General features: G+C 53.7%; 15 protein-coding genes across 15 annotated transcripts; 7 read left to right on the forward strand and 8 right to left on the reverse strand.

Annotated features, from left to right (window-relative positions):
- Positions 1-197: 197 nt before the first annotated feature.
- On the reverse strand, positions 198-1,221 carry BAUCODRAFT_21322 (uncharacterized protein; the record flags this gene model as incomplete). The annotated part of the gene is made up of 2 exons (XM_007674665.1): positions 198-1,039; positions 1,185-1,221. 2 exons carry the CDS (start codon positions 1,219-1,221, stop codon positions 198-200), a joined length of 879 nt encoding a protein of 292 aa, XP_007672855.1.
- On the forward strand, positions 1,182-3,123 carry BAUCODRAFT_340166 (uncharacterized protein). The gene is made up of 2 exons (XM_007675023.1): positions 1,182-1,613; positions 1,676-3,123. The coding sequence occupies exons 1-2, from the start codon at positions 1,533-1,535 to the stop codon at positions 2,849-2,851; spliced, it is 1,257 nt and encodes a 418-aa protein (XP_007673213.1). The 5' UTR covers positions 1,182-1,532; the 3' UTR covers positions 2,852-3,123.
- Positions 3,124-4,402: 1,279 nt separating this feature from the next.
- BAUCODRAFT_144949 (uncharacterized protein) lies at positions 4,403-5,764 on the forward strand (the record flags this gene model as incomplete). Its single annotated transcript, XM_007675024.1, has 4 exons — positions 4,403-4,437; positions 4,503-4,692; positions 4,747-5,517; positions 5,573-5,764. The coding sequence occupies 4 exons, from the start codon at positions 4,403-4,405 to the stop codon at positions 5,762-5,764; spliced, it is 1,188 nt and encodes a 395-aa protein (XP_007673214.1).
- Positions 5,765-6,249: 485 nt separating this feature from the next.
- Positions 6,250-6,893, reverse strand: BAUCODRAFT_144950 (uncharacterized protein; the record flags this gene model as incomplete). Its single annotated transcript, XM_007675025.1, has 5 exons — positions 6,250-6,411; positions 6,467-6,590; positions 6,653-6,696; positions 6,780-6,793; positions 6,851-6,893. 5 exons carry the CDS (start codon positions 6,891-6,893, stop codon positions 6,250-6,252), a joined length of 387 nt encoding a protein of 128 aa, XP_007673215.1.
- A 219-nt stretch (positions 6,894-7,112) lies between these two features.
- Positions 7,113-9,436, reverse strand: BAUCODRAFT_340119 (uncharacterized protein). The gene has a single exon (XM_007675026.1). It carries the CDS (start codon positions 9,006-9,008, stop codon positions 7,203-7,205), a length of 1,806 nt encoding a protein of 601 aa, XP_007673216.1. The 5' UTR covers positions 9,009-9,436; the 3' UTR covers positions 7,113-7,202.
- Positions 9,437-10,771: 1,335 nt separating this feature from the next.
- On the forward strand, positions 10,772-12,462 carry BAUCODRAFT_21327 (uncharacterized protein; the record flags this gene model as incomplete). Its single annotated transcript, XM_007674666.1, has 5 exons — positions 10,772-10,899; positions 10,939-11,024; positions 11,080-11,215; positions 11,240-11,480; positions 11,530-12,462. The coding sequence occupies 5 exons, from the start codon at positions 10,772-10,774 to the stop codon at positions 12,460-12,462; spliced, it is 1,524 nt and encodes a 507-aa protein (XP_007672856.1).
- A 1,030-nt stretch (positions 12,463-13,492) lies between these two features.
- BAUCODRAFT_52312 (uncharacterized protein) lies at positions 13,493-14,332 on the forward strand (the record flags this gene model as incomplete). Its single annotated transcript, XM_007674860.1, has 1 exon — positions 13,493-14,332. A coding segment is annotated over one exon (840 nt), but the record flags the coding sequence as incomplete, so codon positions are not given.
- An 82-nt stretch (positions 14,333-14,414) lies between these two features.
- BAUCODRAFT_62960 (uncharacterized protein) lies at positions 14,415-14,731 on the reverse strand (the record flags this gene model as incomplete). The annotated part of the gene is made up of 2 exons (XM_007674888.1): positions 14,415-14,631; positions 14,685-14,731. The coding sequence occupies 2 exons, from the start codon at positions 14,729-14,731 to the stop codon at positions 14,415-14,417; spliced, it is 264 nt and encodes an 87-aa protein (XP_007673078.1).
- Positions 14,732-14,999: 268 nt separating this feature from the next.
- On the reverse strand, positions 15,000-15,233 carry BAUCODRAFT_29905 (uncharacterized protein). Its single transcript, XM_007674706.1, has one exon. It carries the CDS (start codon positions 15,217-15,219, stop codon positions 15,043-15,045), a length of 177 nt encoding a protein of 58 aa, XP_007672896.1. The 5' UTR covers positions 15,220-15,233; the 3' UTR covers positions 15,000-15,042.
- Positions 15,234-15,531: 298 nt separating this feature from the next.
- BAUCODRAFT_63341 (glycoside hydrolase family 115 protein) lies at positions 15,532-18,613 on the forward strand (the record flags this gene model as incomplete). The annotated part of the gene is made up of 5 exons (XM_007674911.1): positions 15,532-15,718; positions 15,775-16,623; positions 16,688-16,715; positions 16,843-17,466; positions 17,527-18,613. The coding sequence occupies 5 exons, from the start codon at positions 15,532-15,534 to the stop codon at positions 18,611-18,613; spliced, it is 2,775 nt and encodes a 924-aa protein (XP_007673101.1).
- A 699-nt stretch (positions 18,614-19,312) lies between these two features.
- Positions 19,313-20,237, forward strand: BAUCODRAFT_21330 (uncharacterized protein; the record flags this gene model as incomplete). Its single annotated transcript, XM_007674667.1, has 2 exons — positions 19,313-19,452; positions 19,565-20,237. 2 exons carry the CDS (start codon positions 19,313-19,315, stop codon positions 20,235-20,237), a joined length of 813 nt encoding a protein of 270 aa, XP_007672857.1.
- Positions 20,238-20,543: 306 nt separating this feature from the next.
- BAUCODRAFT_29906 (uncharacterized protein) lies at positions 20,544-21,163 on the reverse strand. The gene has a single exon (XM_007674707.1). It carries the CDS (start codon positions 21,023-21,025, stop codon positions 20,855-20,857), a length of 171 nt encoding a protein of 56 aa, XP_007672897.1. The 5' UTR covers positions 21,026-21,163; the 3' UTR covers positions 20,544-20,854.
- A 275-nt stretch (positions 21,164-21,438) lies between these two features.
- On the forward strand, positions 21,439-23,000 carry BAUCODRAFT_29908 (uncharacterized protein). The gene is made up of 4 exons (XM_007674708.1): positions 21,439-21,727; positions 21,782-22,261; positions 22,328-22,731; positions 22,789-23,000. Exons 1-4 carry the CDS (start codon positions 21,619-21,621, stop codon positions 22,939-22,941), a joined length of 1,146 nt encoding a protein of 381 aa, XP_007672898.1. The 5' UTR covers positions 21,439-21,618; the 3' UTR covers positions 22,942-23,000.
- Positions 22,953-24,203, reverse strand: BAUCODRAFT_340749 (uncharacterized protein). The gene is made up of 2 exons (XM_007675027.1): positions 23,147-24,203; positions 22,953-23,091 (listed from the first exon to the last, which is right to left on the reverse strand). Exon 1 carries the CDS (start codon positions 24,085-24,087, stop codon positions 23,428-23,430), a length of 660 nt encoding a protein of 219 aa, XP_007673217.1. The 5' UTR covers positions 24,088-24,203; the 3' UTR covers positions 22,953-23,091; positions 23,147-23,427.
- Positions 24,204-24,811: 608 nt separating this feature from the next.
- Positions 24,812-26,888, reverse strand: BAUCODRAFT_340725 (uncharacterized protein). Its single transcript, XM_007675028.1, has 7 exons — positions 26,642-26,888; positions 26,495-26,577; positions 26,433-26,443; positions 26,340-26,378; positions 25,570-26,283; positions 25,169-25,517; positions 24,812-25,105 (listed from the first exon to the last, which is right to left on the reverse strand). Exons 2-7 carry the CDS (start codon positions 26,559-26,561, stop codon positions 24,972-24,974), a joined length of 1,314 nt encoding a protein of 437 aa, XP_007673218.1. The 5' UTR covers positions 26,562-26,577; positions 26,642-26,888; the 3' UTR covers positions 24,812-24,971.
- Between the last annotated feature and the right edge of the window lie 212 nt (positions 26,889-27,100).

Raw genomic sequence — 27,100 nt, forward strand, 5'->3', positions numbered from 1 at the left:
TGGACAGCGTAGCAACGGCAAGTAGTAACCCGACTTCGCCCTCTGCAGGTCATGGTGCCGAGTATCTACACGTTCTGATGCAGTTACCATATACCAAGTCGCCGCACATAGCTGCGCAAGCTGCCGGAGAAGAATTGCCATGCAATGCCGCCACCTGCGTCGGAGTCAAACCCATACCGCAACTATAGAACGCGCCACTACGAACCAAGAGGCGAAGTCGTTGGGTCCCAAGTTGACGGCTCGTATTTCCCGGTGTTCAAACTCGCCATGTCCTCTTTCGACAGCTCAAAGTCGTACAAGTCTTTGTTCTCTTCAATGCGAGAAGGGGTCACACTCTTGGGTAAGATCACGAAGCCTTTCTGCAGGCCCCATCGTAGCATGATCTGTGCCGGCGTCTTATTGTATTTCTCGCCTAATTGCTTGAGTATCGGTTCGTTCATCCTCGTGCTGCGAGCGAGCGGGGAGTAGGCCTCTAGCACTACGCCACGCTGCTCGCACCATTTGACGATATCCGGTCTGGCCAGCCACGGGTGGAGCTCGATTTGGTTCACGGAGAGGATGCCTGCTTTAGCCTTGGATTGTTGCTGTACCTCGCTATTAGCACGAACCAACCGACCAAGGTTACGTCGACGTACCTTTTGCCATTGCTCCAGCTCGTCTAGATGGTGAACACCAAAGTTCGACACGCCAATCGAGCGGACTTTGCCCTCTTCGACTGCCTCAACCAGCGCTCGCCATGCTCCGAGCCGTCCCTCCGTCCCACCGTACGGCGCGTGCAAAAGGTACAGATCAATGTAATCCAAACCTGTCTTCTTCAAGCTTTCGGAGATGGCAGCTCTAGCATCGTTGTAGTTGATGCTACGAGGTGGGACTTTGGATGTGAAGAACAGCTGGTCTCGTGGTACTCCGGCTCTCAGCATACCGGCTGCTGAGGGTTGCTCATTACGGTAGACTGTGGCAGAGTCCACGTGTCTGTATCCACACTTAATCGCATGTTCCGTTACATCTTCTGCTACGTCCGCCGGCGTTTGATACACGCCTAGTAGGCGCGTTAGTTCTTTAGGACAATGCTCTAAGCAAGCTCAAGCAATTCGAACGGCCTCCCGGGAAAGAGTGCGACTGAAATTATGTACGGTAACGCTAAAGTATCAAAACGCAGGAGAAGGCAAAGACTCGACACCTACCGTATCCGAGTACCGGTATTTCGTAGCCTGAAGGCATTTTGATGGTGGACTTGATGTTGAACGCCATCTTCGCTGGAGTGGCAAACGCTCGCTTTTGTAAAGGTGACACTTGGCTGTATAACAGATGTAGTCGACAAGAGGCTCGCATGCCGTTCGACTACCGTTCTTTTGAATAGTCTTTGACCTGCACGAAATGAAGCGATTGCGGCAATGGTTCATGTACATAGATTGCATCATTGGCCAGTGACAGTGGCCCAAGCTTGGATATGCACCTTATTCAAGCATCTCAGCGCCATCCCCGCCCACGACTGAAGCTTTACCGTATTGTATTCCCAATCGGTACACAGCATGCGTTTGGTGAGGCAGAATATCGAGCGCAAAGATGGCTCGGGCAGCGCCACCCTCCTGCCGGAAGAGCCCGAGGACATGGTGAGCATGTTCGTCCTAACCCGCTCGCAAGACTCGCAGTATTGTTGCTGATCTGTCCGCAGTGGCACGCATACAATCTTATAAGACCTACAGACCTTCTCCGTGCTTCTGCGGTGCGAAAGATCATCAATGAGTCGGCCTCTGGTAGCCGCTCAAATGAGCGTGTGCACATTACCTTGACCATTCGAGTCACCAAACTGGACTTTGATCCACAGGCGGCACAACTACATGTGTCTGGCCGAGTAGCGGAAGAGAACAAGCACGTCAAGCTGGGCAGCTTTCACACTTTGGACTTGGAGTTGCAGCGTAACTTCACTCTCGAGAAGGCAGATGGCTGGGATAGCGTAGCACTGGACACCCTCAAAGAGTCCGTAAATCAAGATGCAAAGGCGCAGCTGTGGGCGGTCATTATGCAAGAGGGTCTGGCGAACATCTGCTTGATCACGGAGTATCAGACAATCCTTCGACAGCGTATAGACGTGCAGCTTCCGAAGAAGCGCGCAGGCTCGACCGACCATGAGAAGAGGGTAGATCGTTTCTATCAAACAACTTTCGACTCCCTTCTGCGGCAGGTCGATTTAGCAGACCCCAAGCCAGTTGTGATAGCAAGTCCGGGGTATACAGCCAGCAGTTTCCAGCAATACATCAAAGTTCAGGCTACTACAGGTAGCAACAAGCAGGTGCAGCAGCTCGTGCCGAAGCTTATCATAGCGCACTCGGCGTCAGGGCATCTGCATAGCCTGGCTGAAGTATTGAGCAATCCAGCAGTGACCAGCAAGCTCAGCGACACGAAGTTTGCAAGGGAGTCGCAGCTGGTGGACCGCTTCTTCGAACTGATCCGCAAAGACGATGCACGGGCGTGGTATGGACCGCGCGAATGTGAGGCGGCTGTCGACCGAGGCGCGGTCGGCCAAGGCGGAGGGACGTTACTTATCTCGAACTCGCTGTTTCGGAGCCAGAACATCCAGACGCGCAAGCGCTGGGTTAAGCTGGTGGATGAAGTCAAGGCACAGGGGGGTGAGGTTCGAGTGCTGAGCAGTATGCATGATAGCGGGAGGAGGCTGGAAGGCCTTGGAGGCATTGCTGCCATCCTGACTTACCCTATCGAGGACCTCGACAATGCCATTGGCGACGAAGTTGACGAAGCCGCCGAAACGGCGGATGTGCAGGATACGAACGGTGGCCACGTCAACGGTGCGGAAAGCGACCTGCAAGAAGCAAAGGTGGACTTCTTGTGAGACTGGGGGCTCACTTCAACCCTCCCAAAGTCGCCGCCAATGCTTTGTGGCCACTGACCGTCTATAGCTTGTCGGCTCTAAGACAGGTCGACTGGTCTCGTTTGACGGCTGAGCTTGAGAAAGAGGCACTCGATCGCGACGATGCCTGTATGAGGGCGGCCAAATGCTGCCTCCGTTCAGCTGAGCGGGCTGTATGCAGAAATGGTTGGAAGACAGAAGCTGAGTTCTAGCCCTCCGGTGGCACCAAGTTTCCCAATCTCATATGTCGCGCTTCTGTGACTTCATAGGAAAGCTTCGCAACCCTCTCTGCACGTCGAGCTGGACAAATATGGAGAATTGTCGGAGTTGTGCTGGGGGCGGTCGAGATTACCACGATCATTAGTCTGCTTCCTTAGCGGAGATTATTCGTTTGACTAAGCCTACCTCTGCCATGGGTTTCAGCCACGCGCACAGTCTACCGCACGAATCTTAGATGAAACGTCCCAGTTGTTGCCAAATACGGAGCTTTTAGCTGTTCATGTAGGAAGAGAGCTACGAATACAGAATGCAGACTAATTCAAGCGGCCCAAGATCCAGGGAGGGAGGAGGTGAAGTTAGAAGCTTGGACCACAGTCCCAAAATAGGTCTCTCAGCCTCAAGCTGCATAATCAATCCTCGACCGTCATCCACACGATTGTCGTTTCACGCTTGTTTACCGTCATTGCTGTGCACAATGGTGGAGAGTTTCTTAGCCAAAGCATTGCCGTTTCCTTGTGCATCCTCGTCGTTATGGCGGTGCGACATGCTTCTCCTTCACTGACTGCCACATACCTACCGTTCGGTGGTCTCAACGCTCGATACCCTGGGAGTACATCGCAATCAAGGCCAGCAATCAGCACGTCGGTGAAGAGCCGCATCGCGTCCTTCCATGACCCGCAGGCCGCGAAGATATAGTTGTCGTCTAGCGTCAGCTTCTAAGCAGGCTTCCCGCTTCCTGACATCAAGCTCTGGGTATGCTCGACAGGGCCAAGAACAATAACACCCATCAGCGCTGTCGCCTGTTGCAGAATGATGTAAAGCGCGTCACAAGAGCGACGCCAAAATTCATGTTTCGTTGTTGCCAACAGCTATGTGCATTCGCCTACGCCGCTTCATGCCAATTGACCATCCAGACAGATGGGTTTCCGCCCCCAGCGGCTAATGTACATGACTAAGTTGGAGCCCACTTCGACCCCATCTTATCAAACTCTTCCAAGACAGCATGTCTATTCCCACACGGCCCGTGGCTGTGACCGTTAACGCTTGCAGGTGGCGCACTCTCACGCGGGAATAGACGCTAGCCTTCGGTGCCTTCCTTCTCACGGTAGAGCCGCTCTAACCTAGCCGTACCATCTACAATGCTCTCAAAATAAGCCCAGCCGCGAGTCCGGGCACATGTACCTAAGCCCCAGGCGAGCGATCTGTGCTCATGCTTCACTGACCTAACGTCTATCATGGGAAGCATGCACCGCAGTCATTGTTCTTCTATTGAAGCGGGCTTGGACATGGTCGATCCTACATAGATACTCCAACATGTCCGTCCTCTTCGGTCAGATGCAGAACAACAAGTTGCTGCTTTTGGGGGTTCCGCAAGCACTTGCTCGTGACTGCTGTACTGACCCACAACAACAAGAGGCGTCATCCTTCTGTCGCTTATCGGTCCTGCCGTTCATGCAACGCTGCCACCAGCTTCATCATCGTCGTCGCCAAGCATGACCTCTGGTCAGAGCTACTCAACATTAACAGGGGCCGTTGACCCGGATCAAATGTGCGGAGACGTTGCTGCTGGGATTGTCAGTACTGAATGGTATGCTCCGACTTCTGTATGTCTCTTCCACCCACGTCGTGTCTTCAGACCGGTTCTAATGATGTTTCAGTATGCCTTCAACAACCCATATTCCACGCCGTTCCCGTCATCGACCGTTGAGAGCCAACCATGGACGGCATATGCTAAAGCATCTGTTCCGGATCTCTCGGGCTCACAGTTCGGATTGCAGCAGCAGCACTCGTACCCGGCGCACATGGGCCATCAACCATTACCGCCGCACTTCCAAGACCCAAACAGACCGAAGAGTAGTCCCAGCACCTTTGGTCCGATGCCAGACAGTATCGCGTGGCCTGCAACATCATCAGGACTCGGAATTCAATACACGACAGCCGCAGACCCTACTCCATTAACCTCGACCTTCCCTCCTACTGTCTTCCAATACCCAGTTGACGAACAATACAGCGCATCAACGGCTAGTCCGCCAGAGATCAGACATCCACAGCCGCGGAGATCGTACCCCAACATTGCACCCAATCCGGCCGGCGTTGTGACTCTAAAGCGGTCAAGGGAGGAAGAAGACCGTGCCGAAGCCAGCGGCTCTTCCAAGCGCCGCAAACGCACAACCTCCGCTGCCACCGCCGACCTGAGCGAGGGCGACCGCTTCCTGGTGCAACTCAAGGAGGACGAGAATCTGTCGTGGAAGGACATCGCTTACCGCTTTGAGACCGATAGGGGCGAGAGCCCACAGGTCCCTGCGCTGCAGATGCGGTATAAACGCCTACGCGAGAAGCACAGGGTTTGGGAGCAACAGGACGTCACAGCATTAAGACAGGCGTACGAGTACTGGGAGAAGTCCAAGTGGGACATTATTAGCACGAGGGTGAGCAAGCATCCAGCAACACTATTCTTGTCAACACAGACTGATCTCGAAGTAGATGCTCGAACACGGGGTCCAAGAACGATGGCCCGCCCGTTTCTGTGCCCGCAAGTGGCAAGAACTCGAGGCGCAGAGTCTAGCTCAGGCGTCGACTGCTGCAGGTCTGCTGCCAGGGATGATGCAGACGACACAACAGTTCGCCAGCCCGGTGGAAGCGCCGACGCATTTCGGCTTTATGCCACTCCAATGACTATATGGCAGTGGCGCGGGCGCGCAACAGCTCTGCTACTAAGCTCCGATGGACATTCCGGGATCCAGCACGCTGCTCGGATCTAGAGCTGGTGCTTTGCCATACTTGCAGCAAGTGATAGCGTTAAAGCGTGGCGTTCGTGTTTACATTGGGATACGGCATGGGTTAGGCGCTTTGGCTTACCAGTGGAGTTACGGCTGGACGTGAGATGACTAGCATCTTGGCAAGGCGTTCTAGAGACGACCAAGATGGGATAGGGCTGCTGTAGCGTGCCGTTTGGAGGAACAACCGTCTCTGCTGTACCGGTATTCAGTAACTCCGCTTCGGTGCATGATCTAGCATTGGCTCGAATGCCGCTGCGCAGCACCAGCAGCATGTGGAGCCTTCAGCTGATCATGAAACAATAGGCGGAATGTCACCACAGCCACTCAGCATCAGCTCGGCTCAGCCAGGCACAGGCCGGCACTGCCGCCTATGTTGCAAGCTTAGTTTGTCACACTCAAAGCAATTGCCTCGATCTCTACCGGCACGCCTTTCGGTAGCTCCTTGACTGCCACACAGGATCTGGCCGGTCTGTGCGTGAAGTACTGCTCGTAAACGCTGTTCATCTCGCCGAAATTTGCCATGTCTGTTAAGAATACAGTGACCTTTTCAGGCGACAATCAGTATGCTGAACAAGCGGGAAGAGCTGGGGCCTCGCACCTTCACTATACTTGAGAGCGAACTCCCAGCTTCCTCGAGGATGTTCTTGAGGCCCTCGCAGCATGCTTTTGTTTTGTCCGCAATACTGCCTTGAGTGAGGTTGCCTGCGGCATCCGCTGGTATCCTAGCAGTTTTGGGTTCAAAGTATCAGTAACGTCTCAGAAGTGGGTACACCGGTATACTTACTGTCCGGAGACGAAGATATGAGGACCTGCTATAATGGCTTGGGACTGTGGCGAAAGTCAGCTTCGACCGCAGTACTACCGTTCACAGTCGCTTCAGCGAGGCACGAGCCGGCTCGAAGGACACTCACGTATGGACCGACAGCTGAGTATATCGTTAGCAATCACTTATGTATCAGCGGTTTCGAGCCGAGACACGTACGCTGCATGCTTTTCTTCGTGTTGACCACTTTCATGTTCGACATCTTGCGGGCTTGGCAAAGAGCTCTTGCACGGCAGAAGGCGGAAGTTGAACGATGTAAGGATATGTGCCGCACGCTGGATCTAGAAATTTGAACAGCGGCTGTATTCAGCATTAGCGTGGGCTAGTGTTGGTGATCCTCAATGTTGGTGGAACAAGTGTTGAGGCTGCAGGACATGAGGTCGGCCCGCTTTCGAATGAGAAGGAACCCACATAGCGACACAAGATATCGTTCCTGTGCGTCTGTCCAGTAACACTTTTAGAGAATATAACACTTTTGAAAGGTATATACAGGAGCATGTATATGCAGGGATCAGAACAAATCTGTCATCGCTCCTCGACTCGCGTCGCCGACAAGGTGTGCATACTTGGCTAACACGCCTCTCGTCACCGGCATCCTTGGTGGTCGCCACGCCTGCAGCCTCCTTTCAATCTCTTCCTGACTCACATCCATATCAAGGGTATGCTTATTCGCATCTATTGTCACCATATCGCCATCCTGTACTACCGCGATAGGCCCGCCTACCGCCGCCTCGGGCGTGATGTGCCCGACAATAAAGCCGTGCGAAGCACCCGAATACCGTCCGTCAGTGATGAGGGCGACGTTCTTGAGGCCGGCACCCATGATAGCGGCGGAGGCTTTGAGTTGCTCGGGCATGCCAGGGCCACCCTTCGGACCTTCAAAGCGAACTATGAGAACTAGATTTTCGGTCTTTGGGATTTGACCTTTGTTGAGCGCGTCATCGAGCTCGTGCTCCTTGTTGAAGACGCGAGCTTTGCCTGTAAAGCTCATGCCTTCTTTGCCAGTGATCTTAGCCACAGCACCCTGTGGTGCGAGGTTACCGTACAGAATCTCAATGTGACCGGTCGGCTTGATGGGATTGTCTAACGAGCGAATGATCTCTTGGCCCTGCTTTAGACTTGGCCAGCTCTCTACATTCTCCGCTAAAGTCTTACCGGTTACAGTGATAGTGCTGCCATCCAAGAGCCCAGCAGCAATGAGCAGTTTGTGCACGCTTGACACCCCGCCAATCTCGTAGAGATCGGCCATGAGGTGCTTGCCGGAGGGTGCCAAATCTGCGATGAAGGGTATGCGATTCGAAACTTTCTGGAAGTCATCGAGACTTAGATCAACGCCAGCTGTGCCGGCCATGGCAAGCAAGTGCAGCACACCGTTCGTGCTCCCACCCAAGGCCATCATCATGACCAAGGCATTTTCGAACGACTTCTTCGTGAGACACTTCCTCGGCGTAATGTCCTGCTCCATGCACACTTTGATCGCTTTGGCCACTTTCTGACATTCGCGCATCTTTTCGGGACTGGTGGCGGGTGTGGAAGCCGAGCCTGGTAGAGACAGCCCGAGCGTTTCAATCGCTGTCGCCATAGTGTTCGCAGTGAACATGCCGCCGCAAGCGCCTTGACCGGGACACGCATGCTTCTCCAGGTCGGATAGAATCTCATCCTTTGTCTGTGACGGATCGTTGGGATTCTTCAGGCTGTCGTATAGGTACGCTCCGTGTGCTTCCAATGCGGTGGTTATGTTGATGGTCTTTTGGAGAAGACCGGAGTAGCCAGGGTTTATAGTACCGCCATAGACCATGATCGAAGGTCTGTTGTGCCTTGCCATGCCCATCACGCACCCAGGCATGTTCTTGTCGCATCCGGGAATGGTAATGCAAGCGTCATGGAACTGGGCACAGGTCACAGTCTCAATCGAATCTGCAATAATTTCCCGAGTCTGCAGGCTGAATCGCATGCCATCGCCGCCCATAGTGATGCCATCCGAGACACCAATAGTGTTGTATTGCCATGCTAGCATGTCCTGAGCCTGTATCGACCGCTTCACTTCCTTGCCGAGATCAAGCAGGTGCATGTTGCATGGGTTACCCTCCCACCACACCGAAGCAATACCAACTTGTGGGAAGTTCTTGAGGGTAAGTTCGTCTGGTACGCCAGCGGCATACAGCATAGCCTGTGCTGCTGGGAAGTCATGTTCGCGGGTCAGAGTGGAAGAGAACTTGTTCAGTCCGGACTGGCCAGGTTGGCTATGTTTGAAGTCCAGATACCTGGGCTCCTCCGTCGTGCGCCCAAATTGCTTGTCGAGGTTGGACGGCTCCATTGTGAGATATTGTGGACATGGGCCAGCGCTGAAGACATGATTTGAGTCATGTTGGAAAGGAACATCAATGACTTCCCACCAACCCCGCACAGTCAGTGCAAAACCAGGTGTGTCGGGTTAAAGGGACCCGGTATGTCTAGTAAGTGTTGGCACTGCCGAAAGGCACAAGTTTAGTGAGTGCCGAAAATGCTGACATAGGGAAGTTTGTGCCGGATGCAGACTTGCCCGTTGCAAGGGTCGAAGATGCTGAGAACTTCAACGAAGCGCTGATATCGCGCAGTACCTTATCTACAAGTACAGCAAAGCGCCATCTACCAGCAAGATCTCTTACAGCTTTCTCAAGCGGTAGCTTGAACACATAATCCGAGCTGACCTGAAACGATTAACTTTACACCTTCGAAGGAACCGGCAACGACGCAGGCTGGCCAGATGCAACACATCGCTCTGCCGCGGACATGACTCAATGATTCCCAAGGTTGTTTTCGCACGTTCGGCGTAGTCCTCCTCAACTTCGAGATGGAGTTCATGTCGGCTTGTACTTCTTCAGCCCTCGACATTAGCCCGAGGAGCTCCGAGCGAACTTGTTCCACATTTTTCTTCGAGTCAATCATAGAAGGTCTTATGAGCACTGGACCCTGCAAACCGTGAACATAACGGTAGATACCAGGCGTATCGCTCGGTATCTCCTTTCGATCGCCGGGTTCTGATCTTGGAACTCTACAAGGCGTTTCTTGAATATAGTGGCGTCGTCAGTGGCGCTGCGGCGATGCTCAACGAAGCGAGACTGGGCTGTTGATTTGGGACAGTGCAACCAGAGGACATTTGAGGATCGACCGAACTGTCAAGAACAAAGTCGTCAGTAACGCGACGAAGTGAGCAAGGCGAACAGCTTCATTAGACTGACCTTCCGCTCGAACGCCTCAGCCGACTCCACCGTTCGCGAACCCCGTCGATCAAGAACCTGCTGACTCCTTCGCACTGTCGCTCCATCTCCATCCTGTGTGCGAGAATGGTTGCGATGGCCTCTGCTGGCAGCAAGATCTGCATCTCGACATGTGTCCTGAAGTCTGCGTCGGATAGTCCGCCGATGATCTCGCCGGAGAGTGGACCTTGCTGACGATTCAATTCGCGAAGGTAGTCGACAACGGAGAGGTGATGCCATGTAAGGTTCGCATTGTGCTCGCTTGCACTGTCCTTCGCAATACGGCGACAGAGGGTACCTTTGCCTGCACCTGGGCAGTCGAAATGAAGAAATCTCGAGAGATAGCGGCGAAGTTGTTGAGGCTGGTTGCGAGTGATCGGTGTCAGCCATGGGAAACTGTGTCTGTAATGAGGGGTTGGGTAAGGCGTAAGATAATGGTGTGATGAATGCCCGGAGCGCGGCGAGAGGTGTTGTTAGAGGTCGAACATTGAAACATACACTTTTTCGACATTGTCGCTGTACAACAGTAGACGTCCCTTGGCCGGCCGGCTCTAACGCCTTGGACTGAGAGTGCACCGCACAACGCTGCCGCAGATATGACGAAGGTGAACGGCAGGACCAAGGATACAAACGCAGACTTAGAGCAGTCCCACACAAACGTGCTTTGTCGCCGAGCTGGCGCCCAGTTGATGCAAGATGCATGTCCTCGAGTGTGTCATTGTCGCCTTGCACAAACACACCTCGAGCAAAGAAGGTGTTGTTTGCCACTTACCACTCATAAGCGAGAGATCTCCCACCGACCTACCGCAAAAGAGCCGTATCTGATCATACCCCGACCGGAATGTCAATCATCACTGCCGTCCTTACCATCGTTACGCTTCTTCTTGGTATTGCCTCCTCTGCCGTTCGTTTATGGCAGCACTGCAAGCGAACAACGCCCGTCTCGGTCAACTACCACTTCACGCGCAAGTGCAACTAAACGTGCATCTTCTGCTTCCACACTGAAAGGACCAGCTATGTCGCCCCAGAAGCGGACGTAAAGCGTGGGCTGGAACTGCTGAAGGATGCAGGCATGCGAATGATGAACTTTGCGGGTTTGTGTGCCACTAACTGTCAGGCTCATCCGAGCCATGCTGGTGATTCGTGTAGGCGGCGAACCGTTCATGTATCACAAAAAGCTAGCCATGCTGGTCAAGTACTGCAAGGTCGACCTCAACCTCGAATCGGTCTCGATCATTTCCAACGGCTCCAAAGTTACCAAACAGTGGCTTGATGAAAACGGAAAGTATGTTGGTGTACTGGGTACCAGCTGCGACAGCTTTGACGAGAAGACGAACATCAACATCGGCCGCGGTAAGGGTGAGCATATCAGACAGCTGTTCCGTATCCGTGACTGGTGCCGTGAGTCGAGCTTCAAGTTCAAGCTGAACACCGTCGTCTGTACGCTCAATTGGCAGGATGATATGGTGGAGATTGTCAATGAGCTCGATCCTTTCCGATGGAAGTGCTTTCAGGTGTTGTTTGTGGAGGACGAGAACGATGCGTCGGAGGTACGCCGACCTTCTCTGCTTACCACCTAAACCACCGAAACGGGGACAGAGTGCTAGTCCACCGCATCCTTCCGCCGAGCGAGCACTGAAGCATCGGCGCGATGCTCCTCACAGAGTTACTGCCGACAACAGCATCGATGACCGACCCATTATTGGCGACGACCCTTCCGAGTACCACCTCCATACCGCCCAGCACCAGCGCAATGTCAATGAGCAGCACACAACCGACTACCACTCCGGCATCGGTGTAGACCACTCCGCGGATGGAGACCGCTCTCTTGCTTATGGAGGCCCTGCCACCGGTCCTCTGCCAGAATTCATCGTCCCACGTAGTGACGGGTACTGCTGGATTCTGCCGTGCAAAGAGGTCTTCAAGATTGGAGACATCATGACCCAAGCGCGTCATGAGATGGCTGTTCATGGGCGGATGCTCTTTGAAGCGAGCCATGCGGGTATCGTTGTATGCGATGATTGCCAGGCTGGTTTCTCTTGCATGACATTCTACAATCTGTACTACTGTGCGTTGTCTCGGATCATCAAACAGCTGCTCACGACTTACACGGTCACCAAGCGCGGAGGTACCGCAACGCAACTAAGCTACAAACAATTCAATATCCGGTACTACGAGTCGGCCTATCATCAGAACGATCTCGCCTTTGACCCATCGTTGTTCGACGCCGTATGGGAACAAATTGCGTGTTCTACGAATTCGCGCGGGCCAGACGCGACTCCCATGTTGTTCATGAATCAGGACATCCACGTATGCAATGCGGCTCCTTGTCACCAGACTTTCGACTTCTCCCGAGCACTCAAACAGCATCATAAGGCCCACACTCTAGGTGTGATCGAGTCCAAAATCAACAGTGGGCCATGGCAATTCGACTTTCCAAGCCTGCGACGGGCCCTGAAGCCTGCCACGGGCCCTGAAGATACAGATCTTAGCTTTGGACCATGGCGCCGGTCAGTACTCGGTGCTACGTGAAGTAGCAGCCTCAATTGAGGAACGCTTGAAGCGCGAGACAGTCTTCCTCCCTCCAGTCGGATTCACACCGGATACGGCTCCTCGCGAGGTTATGACGTGCCATCGATGGTCGTTTGACCAAAGCTGGACCAGCATCGGCTCTCGGTCATGCATACCCGGCAGATGGTGTGATATGACAGATGTGTGCAAGATGGACCTCCTCGTTCAAGCCGGCCTCGTTTCTCCGAACATGATCCACCCAACAGACACTTGGCGAGCTCTCGATATCATCCCGCAGTTCATGCTGGCCCTAACTGCTTCCACCCGTCGTCAAGGGGATGCAGAGAATATACAGCACGCGAAAGCGGGGACGACAAAACTCGAAACTTTCCTAGCGAAATCTCATACGAGAGATCCCATCATTGTGTGTGTCGTCTGGTCGAGATGGTCTCTTCTGCAATACCCGGCTGTTCGACAAGTGGCTCGGACGTCACCAACACAACTTCGAGTTTGTACTCTTCGGAGGTTGCAATGACCCGGAACTCTACGAAGTGCTCACCGGGCAAGAGTTGCCAGAAGGGTGCACCATCTTCGTGTGGCACCCTAGACCCTAACCACAGGCGCCTTCCAATGCTGCAGATACTTAGTCCTACGCCTGCGTCGACGTTGCGCGATCGCAGACATATCTAACGCGCTGTTAGAGATGGACAACGCACAGATTAGGTGATCTGTGAAGCCCGCATGAGAGGTATGTAGGTAAATACGCAGGAGTTTTGCCTTAGTCAGCATATGTTCGGCTTATGCTCGGGCAACGCCGGAGAAAGCCGTCATTGCGTATCGCAGCGCGTCAGCACATCGAGTATGCCACGTCAAGCGGACACAGTAACGAACAACTAAGGTGCTGACTGCAAGCAAAGCTGCATCTCTGACGATGGAGGCAGTTGCGTTTGGAGAGCTTACTGACTCGATCGAACTCGAAGGCTGGCTTATCAAGTACAAACTCTACGAGATTAACCGGACGCTGGGCGTCAACAGCAGCAATCCAAAGCCGCAGACGGTGGTCTTCGTCCATGGAACACCGTGGTCATCCAAAGTATTTGTGCCAATAGCCGAAGCACTACACAAGTCCTTTAAATTCCGGGTATTGTTGTACGACCTTGGCGGATATGGGCAGTCGCAAGTTTGCCCAAACATGACCCCCATCGATCCCAATGGTTTCGTGGGAGAAACCTCAGTGCGGACGCAAGGCAACATACTTGCAGCTCTGCTCGCACACCTTCAGATGGACGGCAAGGAGTCTCACACGCGACCTGCCCTCATCGCCCATGACATTGCCGGCACTATTGCATTACGAGCCCACTTATTGCACGGTTGTGAGTACTCCAGCCTAATGCTCTGGGACACGAACACGATCCTTCCATGGGGTGATGGATTCTATAAGCTGGTTCGGGCGAATCCCAACGTGTTCGTAGAGATGCCGCAAAATATCTTCTTAGCCGTCGTGGACGCTGTAACTCGCAGTGCTCTCTGCCGCGGTGCAACCACGACCGGTGATGTTGGTCGTTGGGTGGAAGCTCTTGCCGCGCCTTGGTCGGTAGACCATGACGCACCGGGCCTTGTCTCGGGCCAGAGCAGCTTCGTGCGCCAGATTGCACAAGCAAACGACGCGGACGTGGCTGAGATGCTCGACCAGAACTTGTACAGCCAAGTGCGTTGCGACGTAAAGATTCTGTGGGGTGAAGAAGACCAGTGGATTCCGCGTCCGAAGATGGACAAGCTCGTGGAGCTGCTGGGAGATCGTATGAAGAGCTTCGTCCCTGTACCGCGTGCGGGACATCTCATTATGATTGACCAACCAGAGCTCGTCACTGTCGAGGTTGTGACGTGGCTGACAGATCGTGTCTAATATGGTCTGACCACTTCGACCACCGTATTCCAGTCATATCGAGGACATGCTCAAAGCGTCAAGTTTGTCACTTCGGCTTCTTCACTTGGTTCATGGTCGCCTTCTCCGCCTGCCTGTCCTTCTTGCCACCCCGCAGCATTTCCAGGTGACCGGCTTTGCTGGCAAGTGACTTCTCCGTGAGTGCCGTTAATCCCGCTGTATGCTTCTTCTTCATCTGCTGCTGTTTCTGCAACGCGGCCTTCTTCGGTTTAATGACTCGGCTTCCGCTTTGCTTGCGCTGTGTGCTTGTAGGCGTTAGCGCGCCCTACGGAGGCAGGGTGGCAGTGAGCTCACTCACAGTTTCGGCGCTGATGCCTTCACCTTTTTCATATGTCCCTGTGCCATAAAGCCTTGCTGCTACCGAGAACTGATGATGCTGCGGTTAAATGCTCAGTATGCCACAGTGCGAGAAAATGCAGCCTTCAACAGCCGGTGGCCCAAGCGCGCTGAAGTCATCCTTGCGTCTCCCCGCTCACTCCAACCCTGCGACTCCACCGCATCTCTCTCTCCAGGCTAGATGAATATCGTATGGACGTATATTATACGAAGCTTGCCGGTGGTGTAGGCATAGGTATCACTCCAACCCATTGACATCAAGCTAATGTGACCTTCGCGGCGCGTCATGGCAGGATCGGCGTTGACAAGGTGCTGCTCGCTCAACACGACCGCCTTCTCCAATGCATAGACGGCAAGCATTTAGCCGTCCCATTAGCATCGTAGCGAAGCGGCTTCTTCGCCGCCAAGACGGAGAGACTACTGTCATGCATTTGCGGAGGCCCTGTATAAGAAGTCCAGCAAAGTAAGTAGAAGTCATCCTCAAGAGTTTCGGTCATTCATCGTCCACCATGGCGCCCTTTTATCTCCTTCTGTCAGCTCTTTTCGTCGAATGTGTATGGTCGATAGGACAGAAGTCCACCATCAACTTCAATGGCGCCGGGATGGCTCTCGCCTCGAATGGATCTGCCGTGCAGATCATGGTCGAACAAGACGACTGGCCCGCGGTCTTACGGGTCTGCGACGACCTGGCTATGGATTTCGGACGAGTTACTGGCGTGAACGGATCCGTGACACTTCTAAGCAACGGCAGCCTGCCGAGCTTAAACGCAAGCATGATCTACAACGTCACTGGAAGAACATCCTTCACAATGCCCAGTACCGGCAGCAAGGGCGGCGTCATCATTGCAGGGACCATCGGCAACTCTACGATTATCGACATGATGATAAGTCAGGGCAAGTTCGATATCAGTCCGATCTTGGGCACTTGGGAGGCTTACTTGACGGCTGTGATTTCTGATCCTATGCCTGGCGTCTCCGAGGCTGTGGTAATTGCAGGTGATTGTTCCCCAGCTCTGTGCCTCTGAAAGAGAATCCGAGTTGATTGCTGGCAGGGTCAAATCGCAGAGGGACTGTCTACGGCTTGTACAGCATTTCCGAGCAAATTGGCGTTTCCCCATGGTACTACTGGGCCGACTCACCACCACAACAGCATAGCACTATATATGCTACAGACATCAGCGTCATCCAGGGCTCACCGTCCGTCAAGTACCGTGGCTTCTTCCTCAACGACGAAGCACCAGCGCTCACAGGCTACATCGATGCCAAGTTTCCACCTTCACCGTGGGGTCCCGGCTTCAACGCAGACTTCTACAAGACGGTCTTCGAGCTTCTACTCCGCCTACGAGCCAACTACCTCTGGCCAGCACAATGGAATAGCATGTTCAACGTAGATGACCCTCGCTCGCAAGCACTTGCTGACGAATACGGGATCGTGATGGGATCGTCACACACCGAGCCGATGATGCGAGCAACCAAGGAATGGAACGTTTTCGGTAACGGCCCATGGCAATGGAACCTCAACAACAACTCCATCTACCCATTTTTCGTCGAAGGCGCACAGCGTACCAAACCATACGAAGGTGTCTTGACCATGGGCATGCGCGGTTCAGGAGACACTGCGCTAGGTGCAGGCATTGAGACAGACCTCCTCGAGAACATCATTCAGAACCAGACGGCCATTCTGGAGGCAATCTGGGGCAACGCTTCCGTGCAGGATCCAAATATTGTGCCCCAGATGTGGTGCCTGTACAAGGAAGTTCAAGGCTACTATCAAGCTGGCATGCAGGTGCCGGACTACATACAGCTCCTCTGGACAGACGATAATTTTGGCAATATCCGTAGGCTACCGCTGAGCAATGAGACGAGCCGCATTGGCGGAGCCGGTGTTTATTATCATTTTGGTAAGTGCAAGTCCTATGCGCCTTCCCCGAGACATAGCTGACTGTCCTACTATTCAACGTACAGACTACGTGGGAGATCCGCGGGATTACAAGTAAGTGTGCCCTAATATCCCACCTACAGCATCGGCTATCACGTCGAGACGTCTGTACGATCTCGAGGACGCGACGAGCCTAGCCACAACCTATGCGATGATGCACAACAACTGACACGGTTTATAGATGGATAAACACTGTTCAACTGCAAAAGACGTGGGAACAGATGCACCTTGCTTACGAGAGAGACGCCAGACAAATATGGGTCGTGAATGTTGGAGACCTTAAGCCACTTGAGCTCCCGATCAGTCATTACTTCGATCTGGCCTATGATATCTCCCTTTGGGACCAGAATAGCGTACCGGCATGGCTGGAAATGTGGGCCGCCCGTGAATTTGGCCCAGCGGTCGCCTCGCAGACAGCCGCACTGATGAACAACTATTCCGTTGCGGCCGGACGAAGGAAGTTCGAGCTGGTGGACCCAACCACGTACAGTCTGATCGATTACAATGAAGCCGACAACGTGCTGGCGCAGTGGCAGGCAATGCAGGTTTCAGCCCAGAGTATCATGAACAGCTTACCCAACGCCACCCAACCAGCTTTCTTCGAGATGGTATACCATCCCGTTACTGCTGGCTATGTTTATTACGACATCATGATCTCAACCGCAAGGAACAATTTATATGCCGAGCAGGGCCGGAACAGTGCCAACGCGGTCGCACAGCATGTGCTGCAGCAATTCGCACAAGACCATGCGCTGACGGTGCAGTACAACACGCTGCTGAACGGCAAGTGGGCCCATATGATGGAGTGCGTATGAGAGTGGGGGAACTCATGTGCTGTAGTACTGTTACTGACCATCCGTCATAGTCAAACTCACATTGGATATACGTACTGGCAGCAGCCGATGAGGCAAGCTTTGCCAGGGCTGCAATATGTCGCAACCTCGGAGCGAGACCTTGCAGGCGACATGGGAGTTACCATCCAAAACAGCAACGCAACAGTGCCTGGAGATGACATGTACCACACCTTGTCCTCCAACAGCTTGTCGTTCACACCCTTCGATCCGTACGGTGTTAGCAGCCAATGGATTGACATCTTCAGCATGGGCACCAAAGCTTTTACATGGAACATTACCGCCAATGCATCGTTTGTGACCTTCTCGCAATCGTCAGGCTCGCTTTCTCCGAATGGTACGACCGACATCAGAATCTGGGCGACCGTCAATTGGTCGCAATGCCCGCCTGGAAGAGGCATGGTGGTTATTAACGTCACCACAACCGAATCCCAGCCTACTATGTATGACCAGCAGACCCTGTACGGAACGCAATACGCCATGCCGCAGCTTATGTTGCCGTACAACAATACTGTTATCCCGAGCTCGTTCCAAAACGGCTTCGTCGAGAGCGATGCGCACATCACGATCGAAATGGAACATTGGAGTAACATCACCACACCTAGCGCTTCAGGCCCGGCTGTCAATTACACCGTCATTCCAGGCCTCAGCCGCACACTATCAGGGGTCACGCTGTTCCCGGTCACGGCACCTTCGCTCTCCACCACAACCGGTCCGGCTTTGACATACAACCTCTACACCTTCTCCCAGAACACCACGTTTGGCACAGGCAATCTGACTGTCACGATCGCAACCACAACATCTCTGAACACCATCCCTGATCGTCCGCTCCGGTACGCCGTGCAATTAGACAACCAAACGGTGAAGACTGTCCAATACATTATCGATCAGCCTGCGGGAGCCAACCCGACAAATTGGGGCACGGCAGTGGCCAACAGCGCCTGGGTTAGTAGCACCAACTTCACGTACACAGGCCCGGGGGCGCACACATTGAAGGTCTGGGCGCTGGAGCCAGCGATGGTGCTGAACACGGCATGGATCGATTTGGGTGGAATCAGGCCGAGTTATCTCGGCCCGCCCGAGAGTTATCGGGTTGCTTGAGGGTAGGCAACCGTCCTGTGCAAGCATCGCGAAGCCAGCGTCCACGCTGTGAGAACCATACTCGGGTCTAGAACTGCACGAGCGGTATCGATAGGAAAATGATCAACCGTGGTCTCTGTCTTGGTATGTACTGCAAAATGCGCGATTGCTTCCATGCACCACACGCCGAATGGCTGCGGTGACGGGTGCCGATTCGGGCCCGACATGCCGCGCCTCTGCGATTTGGAAGCGCGAACACCAAACCCGCCAAGCTCCGATGTCAGTTTGCGTATGCATATGGAACTATCCCACCCTCGCTGCACGTTTATCTTGCGACTGCACATGGATAAGACCCTACTTACACATTGAAAATCTGGCAATCATATCGAAACCCTTCGCCTTGAAATACAGATAATTTGTAGCACTCTCGTTGCACGAAATCTGAGAATTTCCCCAAAACACAGCACAGACATTTGATATATACACCGGAAATTATACATTGCTCTAGAGGGTGTCTATCGTCCTCATCAGACCACGATCTCAGCCGTTAAGCTATCTTGGACAGCGACGCCTTACACTTTCTACTCGATTTCGAACACCTGATGCCACCTACATGGCGACCGTAACATCAATAACCTCCTCATTGTTACAAGGTCACCCAATCTCAGTGCTCTGAAGGAGGTGCTCTTCTACCTTGGACTACTCGACAATGCTACCGCCATGCACGTCCCTACAGCAGATCTTGTGCCTACCTTGCCCGTCGTTCGAGGCTCTTCCTCCCTAATTGTTGTTAAACCCGACCTTTTAAGATTGCGACCGGCTACTCGAGGTCTGGACGCTGCAACAGACGCAACAACAGAGTAAGTTCTAGGAAGCCTGTTCCTTCGCTCCTTTCACTAGCCGGCAGTATTAGCAAGCATGGCCAGAACTCGACGGCTTCTCGAGAAAGTGATTACGCCTCTTGGGCTTGAGGCAGCATGCAGTGATGAGCTGGATCTTATTACATGGACGGCCACCGACATTCGCTGGCAAAGTGCGGCTGCAGCGGGAAATCCAATACCCGCCATACTCGTGCATGCTCTTGCGTGGACACACTCTCTTCGCCGAATACGATGACCGTAAGACCCGCGCCGACATCTACACCGACCTCCCCATCTTGTCACACAGACCGATGCAACGTCTCGCTCTGGACTTCGAGAAAGAGTCTTCAGTCAGTGTCAGCAGTACCTACAGGCGCCCGTATGGGAACCAAGAGATGTCCACCTGTATGCACCAGGACCAACGCATGCCTGCTGTGATGCCGCCGCATACTGTTCTCGAGCACGACCACATTTCTGGTACAGCCGCGCCTGTTGAGTTCGTACCGCGTGACGACGGCTATTACTCGGTCCTGCCATGCAGAGAGAGCTTCCGTCGAGGAAACGTGTTTGGCAGGCGCGGCATAAGGTGTCCGTACATGGTTGCACACTGTATGAGGCCGGTGACGCTAACATCACGCTCTGTGCCGACTGCCATTCCGGCTTCTCTTGCGAATCACTCTACAATGCACACCACTGCATGTCACGGATCATCGAAGACATGCTGGACAAGCACCGACTGGAAAAGGGACGTGTATCCGAGAATCGGGAAAGTTGTCTCCGCCTAAGTTCAACCTCAAATGCCTACAAGAAGCCGTTCAAGAAAGCTACTTTGATTCAATGCTTCTCTGGTCGAAGCTGTCCCAAATTAGGTGGCTCATATGTCTCTCACGCCGTGTTCGACACCTGCATGCATCCTCAGTAAGATCCTATGGGCATGCGATGCAACTGCGTGTCGACAGTAATATGAACCCGCTTCACCCCATGTGATGCACAATAGCACCGCGCATACACCAAGCGTAATCAAACTCCACTTGTCGAACAGACTAGGGCTTGACGCCAAGTGTTTGAACTGGATACAGTTTCCGGCAGTACTCTGCAATGCGCGCTGTCGCCGGCGCAGTTCTATGACTTCTGGTATGCAAGGCGCTGTTCTGTACTCCGACTGGGTTTGTACCGAATACAGCACATTAAAATGTGATGCTGCGTAGACGGTGGTCAACCCATAGCAGGACGATGATAGAGACTATAATTCCGGATGGTTGGGCTGACATTGGCAATACGTGTGAGATCGCAGTACTTGTCGACGCTGGCCTCGTTCCACCAAACATGTTCCATCTCGACAAACACGTGGCAGGGTGAGGCTTCGACCCGCTCGTTCCCGGCGATTGCAGCAAATAGGCTGTTAGCTTCTGCTGCTACAGTAACCGCCGTACCATTGACAGATAAGCTTGACAACTTCCTTACCCAGACCCCGTGACATCGAGCAGTCATCGGGACGAATGGCAGAGATGGCCTCTTTTGCAACACCAAGCTGATCGGGGAATGGCTTGGGTGTAGCGATCAGATTTTCCATATTGTCATCTTTGGGAACGCCCTTGATCCGGATTTACGGACACTGCTCACGGGCTGAGAGTGGTTAGAAAAAGACTCTCTCTTGGTGTGGTGGTTCATAGTCGTGAGATAAGAGTGAGGACGACGGAAGCGGTGAAGAGACTTCACAGGATTTGGGTCGACCATGGGTGGGAGGAGGAGGAACGGCACAGCAGTGCGGGTGATGGCGAAAGTCACTGTTACAGCCGTAATGGTACGCTGTAATCTATATGGTCGCTTAGTGTGAGCGGTGACGAAGTCCAAGCTGGTCGTGCGGTGCAGGCTGTCACGCGTTAGAGTGGGTCATGTACTCGTACCCGATATCACGGAACAAGGATGAGTGAACACCAACAGATGTACTTTCACATTGCTGCGAATTCGATAAGTTCGCGTCGTGTGCAGGTTAAGTGCTTGCGCACTCTACGAGCTGCCTATTTAGGCATGGTGAAGGTGAAACCCTTCAACACTGCATCCTCCGGATGTGCGGCGCTGGAACAACATCTTCACGAGAGTAGAAGGACATTCCAAACAGTAGAGTAACAACGTGTAAATCCACAACTAGTCCCGGTGCTAACGATGGCTGGTAACCCTGTCCCAGTACCTGTTCCAGCCGCCGATGTAAAGATTCTGTGCATTGATGACCTCCGGATCGAGGCGTCCGAGAAGTTGCCTGTAGGCGCAAGAGGTAGAGCACAGATGAAACAGCAACGCTTCACCGAACATCTTTGACTGTTCTCAGACTTCTACAACTCCGGTTCTACTGACCAAATCACAATCGCCGAAAACACGACCGCATACGCCAAGTATCGTGTGAGGCCTCGCGTACTGGTAGACGTCTCCAAAGCAGACACATCGACAACATGCTTCGGCCGCAAGGTCTCCTTCCCGCTTGGTGTCTCGCCAGCAGGCCTCCAAGCAATGGCTCACCCAGAAGGCGAGCTCGCCACAGCTCGTGCTTGTGCGCGGAGAGGAATCAACATGGCCATATCCTCCTTTGCCAACTACACCATAAGGGAGATCCGTGGAAGTGGACTTGGCGTCGCCCCAATCAAGCACGCCATCCAAATGTACACGCTGAAGGACCGAGGCCTTGAACTGAAGATCATCCGTGAGGCGGAGGCGCAAGGTTGTACTGCTATCTTCCTAACTGCAGACTCGCCCGTGCTGGGAGTACGGTACAATGAATGGAGGAATGACTTTAGAACGCCCGACGGTCTCGGTAAGTAGGCTTTGCCTCCCGGTCTACCAAGACATAGCTGAATGGGCCCACCCCATTGATTTCCAGGCTTCCCAATCCTAGGCTGGGACTCCGAACGAATCCGCAAGCAAAGTCACGATGACAGCTTCATGACCTTCAACGACGATGCCCACAACTGGGCTCGGGACATTCCATGGTTGCGTAGTGTCACGAAAATGGAGATCTGGATTAAGGGCGTTCTCACCGCGGAAGACACGCTCAAAGCGATCGAGATGGGCTGTGACGGGATCATCGTCAGTAATCACGGAGGGAGGCAACTGGACGGCGTGCCGGCAACGATCGATGCGCTACCAGAATGCGTCGAGGCGGCTGCTGGACGGATCCGTATTCATGTTGATGGTGGCATACGCTCGGGAACCGACATGTTTAAGGCGTTGGCGTTAGGCGCCGAGTACGTCTGGGTAGGGCGGCCAGCGATCTGGGGCCTTGCGGTGAGGTTGTTCTTGTCATCGCTTTACGTTGGTTATACTGATACGATCGCTGTTTAGTATGCTGGCGAGAGAGGCGTAGAGCTGATGCTCGAGATCTTCTACAATGAGTTCAAGCGCTGCATGCAACTGACAGGCTGCAATAGCGTCAAGGATATCACGAAAAGTTGTCTGGGCGTTGTTAGACCGGATGGGCCACTTGCCAGATTGTGAATTATAGTAATGAACTTTCAGCTATCCAAGCGCAAGTTTCAATGGAGCTTCTCACCATGCAAAGTTGCAGCACGCGGCCACGGAGTTATCGTAATGTCCTTCATTATCCTCACCACATGGCCATTGATACCGAGGTCGAGTTGAGCATTCCTGTGAAGTCAATCAGATTAACAAGCCAGTCCCGGCATTATTTCCCGCTATGTACCTTAGCCAAAAGTTATATGGGAGGATGTTTTCGAAGACCTATATGAAGGCTGCAATGCCGCAAGCGGTCCGGTGCCCATGAATGCCGCCGAAGAGTCGCCTCCGGCTGTGACGCCATCCTTTGCACTCTATGCAGCGCCGGCCCTAACCTGAGCATCTGTGTCAATCCGCTTAGGTGGAGATAAGTATTCTAATGAAAGGGAACAATGTCAGAGCCGTCACTGCGATGGCGTCGAAAGCATCGGTCAATGGATGTGAGATGCTCCGTCATGGAGATAGTGGTCATCTCGAACCATCATCCTCTCTTGGGACATAGGCAGGCGGCGGCGTTCGCGCACGTACGGCACTTTCGTAAGTCGGCGGTGCTTCAACGATACCATCGGTAACCGCGCGCCTGAGATGCATAGGCCGCATGGCGCTGTAGACGGGACTCGTAGGCCGTCCGCGAGCTCGCCTCTCCTCGTCCTCGTCAAATTGCCTGACCCATAGACTGACAGGAGGTGTCGTACCCACAGGCGCTGCCGTTGATCGCGATGATGTCTCGCCAACAGCCGTACTCCGTTCCGCCCTCTCCACTCTACGTGCCTCTTCAGCTTCCTGTCTTGCCTCCTCCGCTTTGTCGTAAGCGACATCGGCGTCATTGTCTGCATCTGCACTGCTACTGCTGCTCTCGTCGCTGTTCCTTCTCCGCCTTCGGAACTCAGCCATCCACCGCTCGCGCTCGTTCTCCTGCATAACGAGGAAGCGTACCCACTCGCTCGAGCTCAGCTCATCCGGCTCAATATCCCGCATCCGCAGCTGGCTGGCTGCAAGGTGTCGCCGGGCGATAGAGAGCGGTCTGTTGGTGATAGCTTCCACTTGCAACGCCCCGAAGCCGCCGTTCCGGATATGAGGTGTGTTGTACATGGCTGGCCTTGAGGGCCGACCCGCTCGTGATGGCATGTCGAATGATGTGTTGATGTTCAGTGCGTTCAGATACGAATGTCTCGGTCAAAGCCGCCAAACGACAGCGGAATATCTCCAATGAGTCGGTGATAGTCAATGATGGCACTGATGGAAACAGCGACAGACGGGCCTCACGAGACTTGTTTAACCGCTCGGCGCAGGGTGTCACGCCCCACGCAGCCTCGTCCGGCGTAGGGCCAGAGCACACGGATCTGCAGGTACGGCCGGGATGTATACCCCGCTACTGCGTGAGACAGGGCGAGACGGTTCCGTCGCTTCGCCGTCGAAGACAGAAAGCTCAGCGGCAATGTCAGGAGATCGAGTGGAACGTAGTGGGAGGGAGTGGAGGGGAAACCGCGGATTGGTAAGGTTTCTTTGTGGGTTGCACTGCCATCATCGAACAGCAGTGGTCAGCGTCGTCTGCAACCCGGTAGCGTGGTCAAGGTGGGGAAATTGTGGGCTGGATCCAGATCTGCCAAGCCCGAGTGTCCCCGTTATGCAGTGGCTCTCGTGTTCGTTATGTCCAGTGGCGAAATGTTCAGAGGCATGGTGCACAATATAGCCAGACGTTGACCCATCCATCTTCACCAGTAGCATCGTCGATGTGACTCGGGACTTTCATCGTCCCATCTGCGTTCAGGTGGGGCTGGTGCCAAGATTCGGCCGTTTGCCGATCCCGCAACGACCCCATCGCGAAGCAGAGAGGGCTCGGTTCAGACGCAACGCCACGATTGTGGCACCGAAAGTACATGGTATGCCAAAGGGTATCGAAATACGTCAACTCGTGCGGCTGCTTGCCTCCAACGCACCTTCAAGTCCATGCCATCAACCGAACCACGTGGTGGAGTAACCAGACTTATCCGGTAGAACGTGCCGACTGACTACACGGACATCGAAGCTCTATTATGGGCAGCAATTGCAGCGAGGCCTGTCCCGCCATAGGGTGAACCAACCGTGGCATCAGTATCCAAGTCGTCTTCGATGGTAAGGGCTTTGTCCGCGCCGTCATCAGGACCTGGGCCGTCAGTCTCTGCATTGTCACCGGTTCTACCAGCGAACTCATCTTCCTCGCCCATACCATTGACGTCCGGCCAGATGTGACCCCACAGCCAGACAGCCTGCTTAAAGACGCGCTCGCAATTGAGCATCTCCATCCTTCCATTGCCACTCGTTTGCGCGTTGGCAACCTCATCTACGATCGACTTACACGCAGAAACGAAACGTACGAAGTTCGCGGACGTGAAATTCTGGATGAAGGCCTCGTGGAGTGCTGCAGTGTGCTGGCTTTCAATGTCGGAATGCGTTGAAGAGTACATCGCCGATTCGCTGCCTTGCGTTGGCGTGAGATAAGAAGGAAGTGAATAGCTTGACGATGCAGGCATGGTGGCCTTGAACGTGCCAGCGTATTGGAAAGAGGTGCAGAAACACTGTCATGAGGGTTAGTAGGCTATGTAGACGAAGGCAAACGTAATGACTTGCATGCTCCGTAGCCCATAGTACCACTAGACCCTCCAGCAGAGTGCTCTGCGGCGAAGAAGCGCTTGCGAATAGGTCGATGAAGCCCCTTGTAGCTGGGAGTGGTTCCTGAGGATCAACATGCAAGTTGTACTTGACCTTGGTGCTTTCAAGAAACTCGAGCTCCTTCTTCATATTGTTGACCGCAGAGCATAGGAGATCAAGAGCGCGAAAGGTCGGGTCGCGAGTTAAGTCACTCGTCTCCGGTACGCGTATCTTGCCAATCAACGAGCCTACGAACGAGACGAGAGCACGCGAAATGTGTATCTCTTGAGATAGCCACTGATTCAGTGCAGTCGCCGGAAGCGTGCCGCAACCCGCATGGGACAAGAAGGGTTTTCGCGTCGCCGATGTCAGAGCTTCCGCCATTTTAGTCACGAGGTGACTGGCGAGTGAAGGCTGAGGCTTGGATGGAGGAGCGCCCGGAGGTGGTCCCATGCTGGTACGAGCCTGGGCTTTGCGGGCAACAGCTTGAATGTTCGGATTCGGAGCGCCACCACGCCAGATCGCATTGTTCGGTGACTGATCATTCGATACTGGGATGAGATCGCCATTCGTCAGAGCCTGCTGTCCTTCAGTCGAGCTGAGGAACTCGTGACAGACGCCAAGATGCTCGACCTGCCGCGTGGTGTTCTTCGCGCGCACGAAACCGCAATATCGACATCGTACGCGCATGCACTGTATTGTTGGTAAGCAAACGGTGCGGCGAGGTTTTCAGTCTCAGTCGAGGGTACCTTCTGCGAAGCTGAGTCATCCCAGAACTCGTCGAATGACTGCACAGCATTAACAGCGAGTTATCTCACTGCGCATTATTTCACAGGTCGTACCTTGGCGATATCTGTATTGCGTTAGCGTAAGACGTGCTGCAGCGCGACCATGGAATATCTACCATAAGTGCGGCTTTTGGTCATGGTCGGAGTTGGTTGACTAACGCCAGGGGGCACCGCGCCATACATGGAGCTGTAAAGAACGCGTAAATGCGGCGTTAGCGAACGATGCTTGACAGAAAGCTTCGCTTGGATGTCCCTGCGCTTACTCGTCGCCCTGCAAATTATCGCTGTCGCGCTTGTTGTATGTATTAGCAGGCAATAGATCTTGGCCGTGACCTGCCGCACGCCAGGCCAAATACTGCGGACATTTGAGCAGGTGGTCTTTCTTGCGATTGAGAGTCTTGTTGTTGCCTGTCCAAACTTTGCAGTGGTTGCACTGGACGGTGTCATTCTTGTCAGACTCGATCAGTGTGAACTAGAAACGTCAATCAGCACGTAGGTAGCACGCGTCATCTTGAAATCTAGACTGCTATAACGAACGAAACGATACCGTTGAGTACGAACTCGGAAGATGTTAGAGACTTGCCTACCTGGCTGTGTGTGTATGTGTCTGGAAAACGTGACCGTCGAATTAGCCTACAATGTTCTCATCACCGGTAATGGGCGGATAAGGTAGCGTGCAAACACTGGCAACACCGGCCAGGCGGTTTCGGAGGGATAAAAAC

Source organism: Baudoinia panamericana (assembly GCF_000338955.1).
Source record: "Baudoinia panamericana UAMH 10762 unplaced genomic scaffold BAUCOscaffold_2, whole genome shotgun sequence".
Classification (NCBI taxonomy): Eukaryota; Fungi; Ascomycota; class Dothideomycetes; order Mycosphaerellales; family Teratosphaeriaceae; genus Baudoinia; species Baudoinia panamericana.

Excerpts from the sequence above, each read along its gene's own strand:
- BAUCODRAFT_340166 (XM_007675023.1), top strand. The coding sequence starts at position 1,533 with ATGCGTTTGGTGAGGCAGAATATCGAGCGCAAAGATGGCTCGGGCAGC. Across the intron at positions 1,614-1,675 it reads CGGAAGAGCCCGAGGACATG|TGGCACGCATACAATCTTAT; the intron begins GTGAGCATGTTC and ends ATCTGTCCGCAG.
- BAUCODRAFT_340119 (XM_007675026.1), bottom strand. The coding sequence starts at position 9,008 with ATGGAGCCGTCCAACCTCGACAAGCAATTTGGGCGCACGACGGAGGAG.
- BAUCODRAFT_29905 (XM_007674706.1), bottom strand. The coding sequence starts at position 15,219 with ATGACCGAAACTCTTGAGGATGACTTCTACTTACTTTGCTGGACTTCT.
- BAUCODRAFT_29906 (XM_007674707.1), bottom strand. The coding sequence starts at position 21,025 with ATGGAAAATCTGATCGCTACACCCAAGCCATTCCCCGATCAGCTTGGT.
- BAUCODRAFT_29908 (XM_007674708.1), top strand. The coding sequence starts at position 21,619 with ATGGCTGGTAACCCTGTCCCAGTACCTGTTCCAGCCGCCGATGTAAAG. Across the intron at positions 22,262-22,327 it reads TAGAACGCCCGACGGTCTCG|GCTTCCCAATCCTAGGCTGG; the intron begins GTAAGTAGGCTT and ends ATTGATTTCCAG. Across the intron at positions 22,732-22,788 it reads CAGCGATCTGGGGCCTTGCG|TATGCTGGCGAGAGAGGCGT; the intron begins GTGAGGTTGTTC and ends ATCGCTGTTTAG.
- BAUCODRAFT_340749 (XM_007675027.1), bottom strand. The coding sequence starts at position 24,087 with ATGCCATCACGAGCGGGTCGGCCCTCAAGGCCAGCCATGTACAACACA.
- BAUCODRAFT_340725 (XM_007675028.1), bottom strand. The coding sequence starts at position 26,561 with ATGTATGGCGCGGTGCCCCCTGGCGTTAGTCAACCAACTCCGACCATG. Across the intron at positions 25,518-25,569 it reads TACTATGGGCTACGGAGCAT|TGTTTCTGCACCTCTTTCCA; the intron begins GCAAGTCATTAC and ends CCCTCATGACAG. Across the intron at positions 25,106-25,168 it reads CATCTGGCCGGACGTCAATG|GTCCTGATGACGGCGCGGAC; the intron begins GTATGGGCGAGG and ends CTGACGGCCCAG.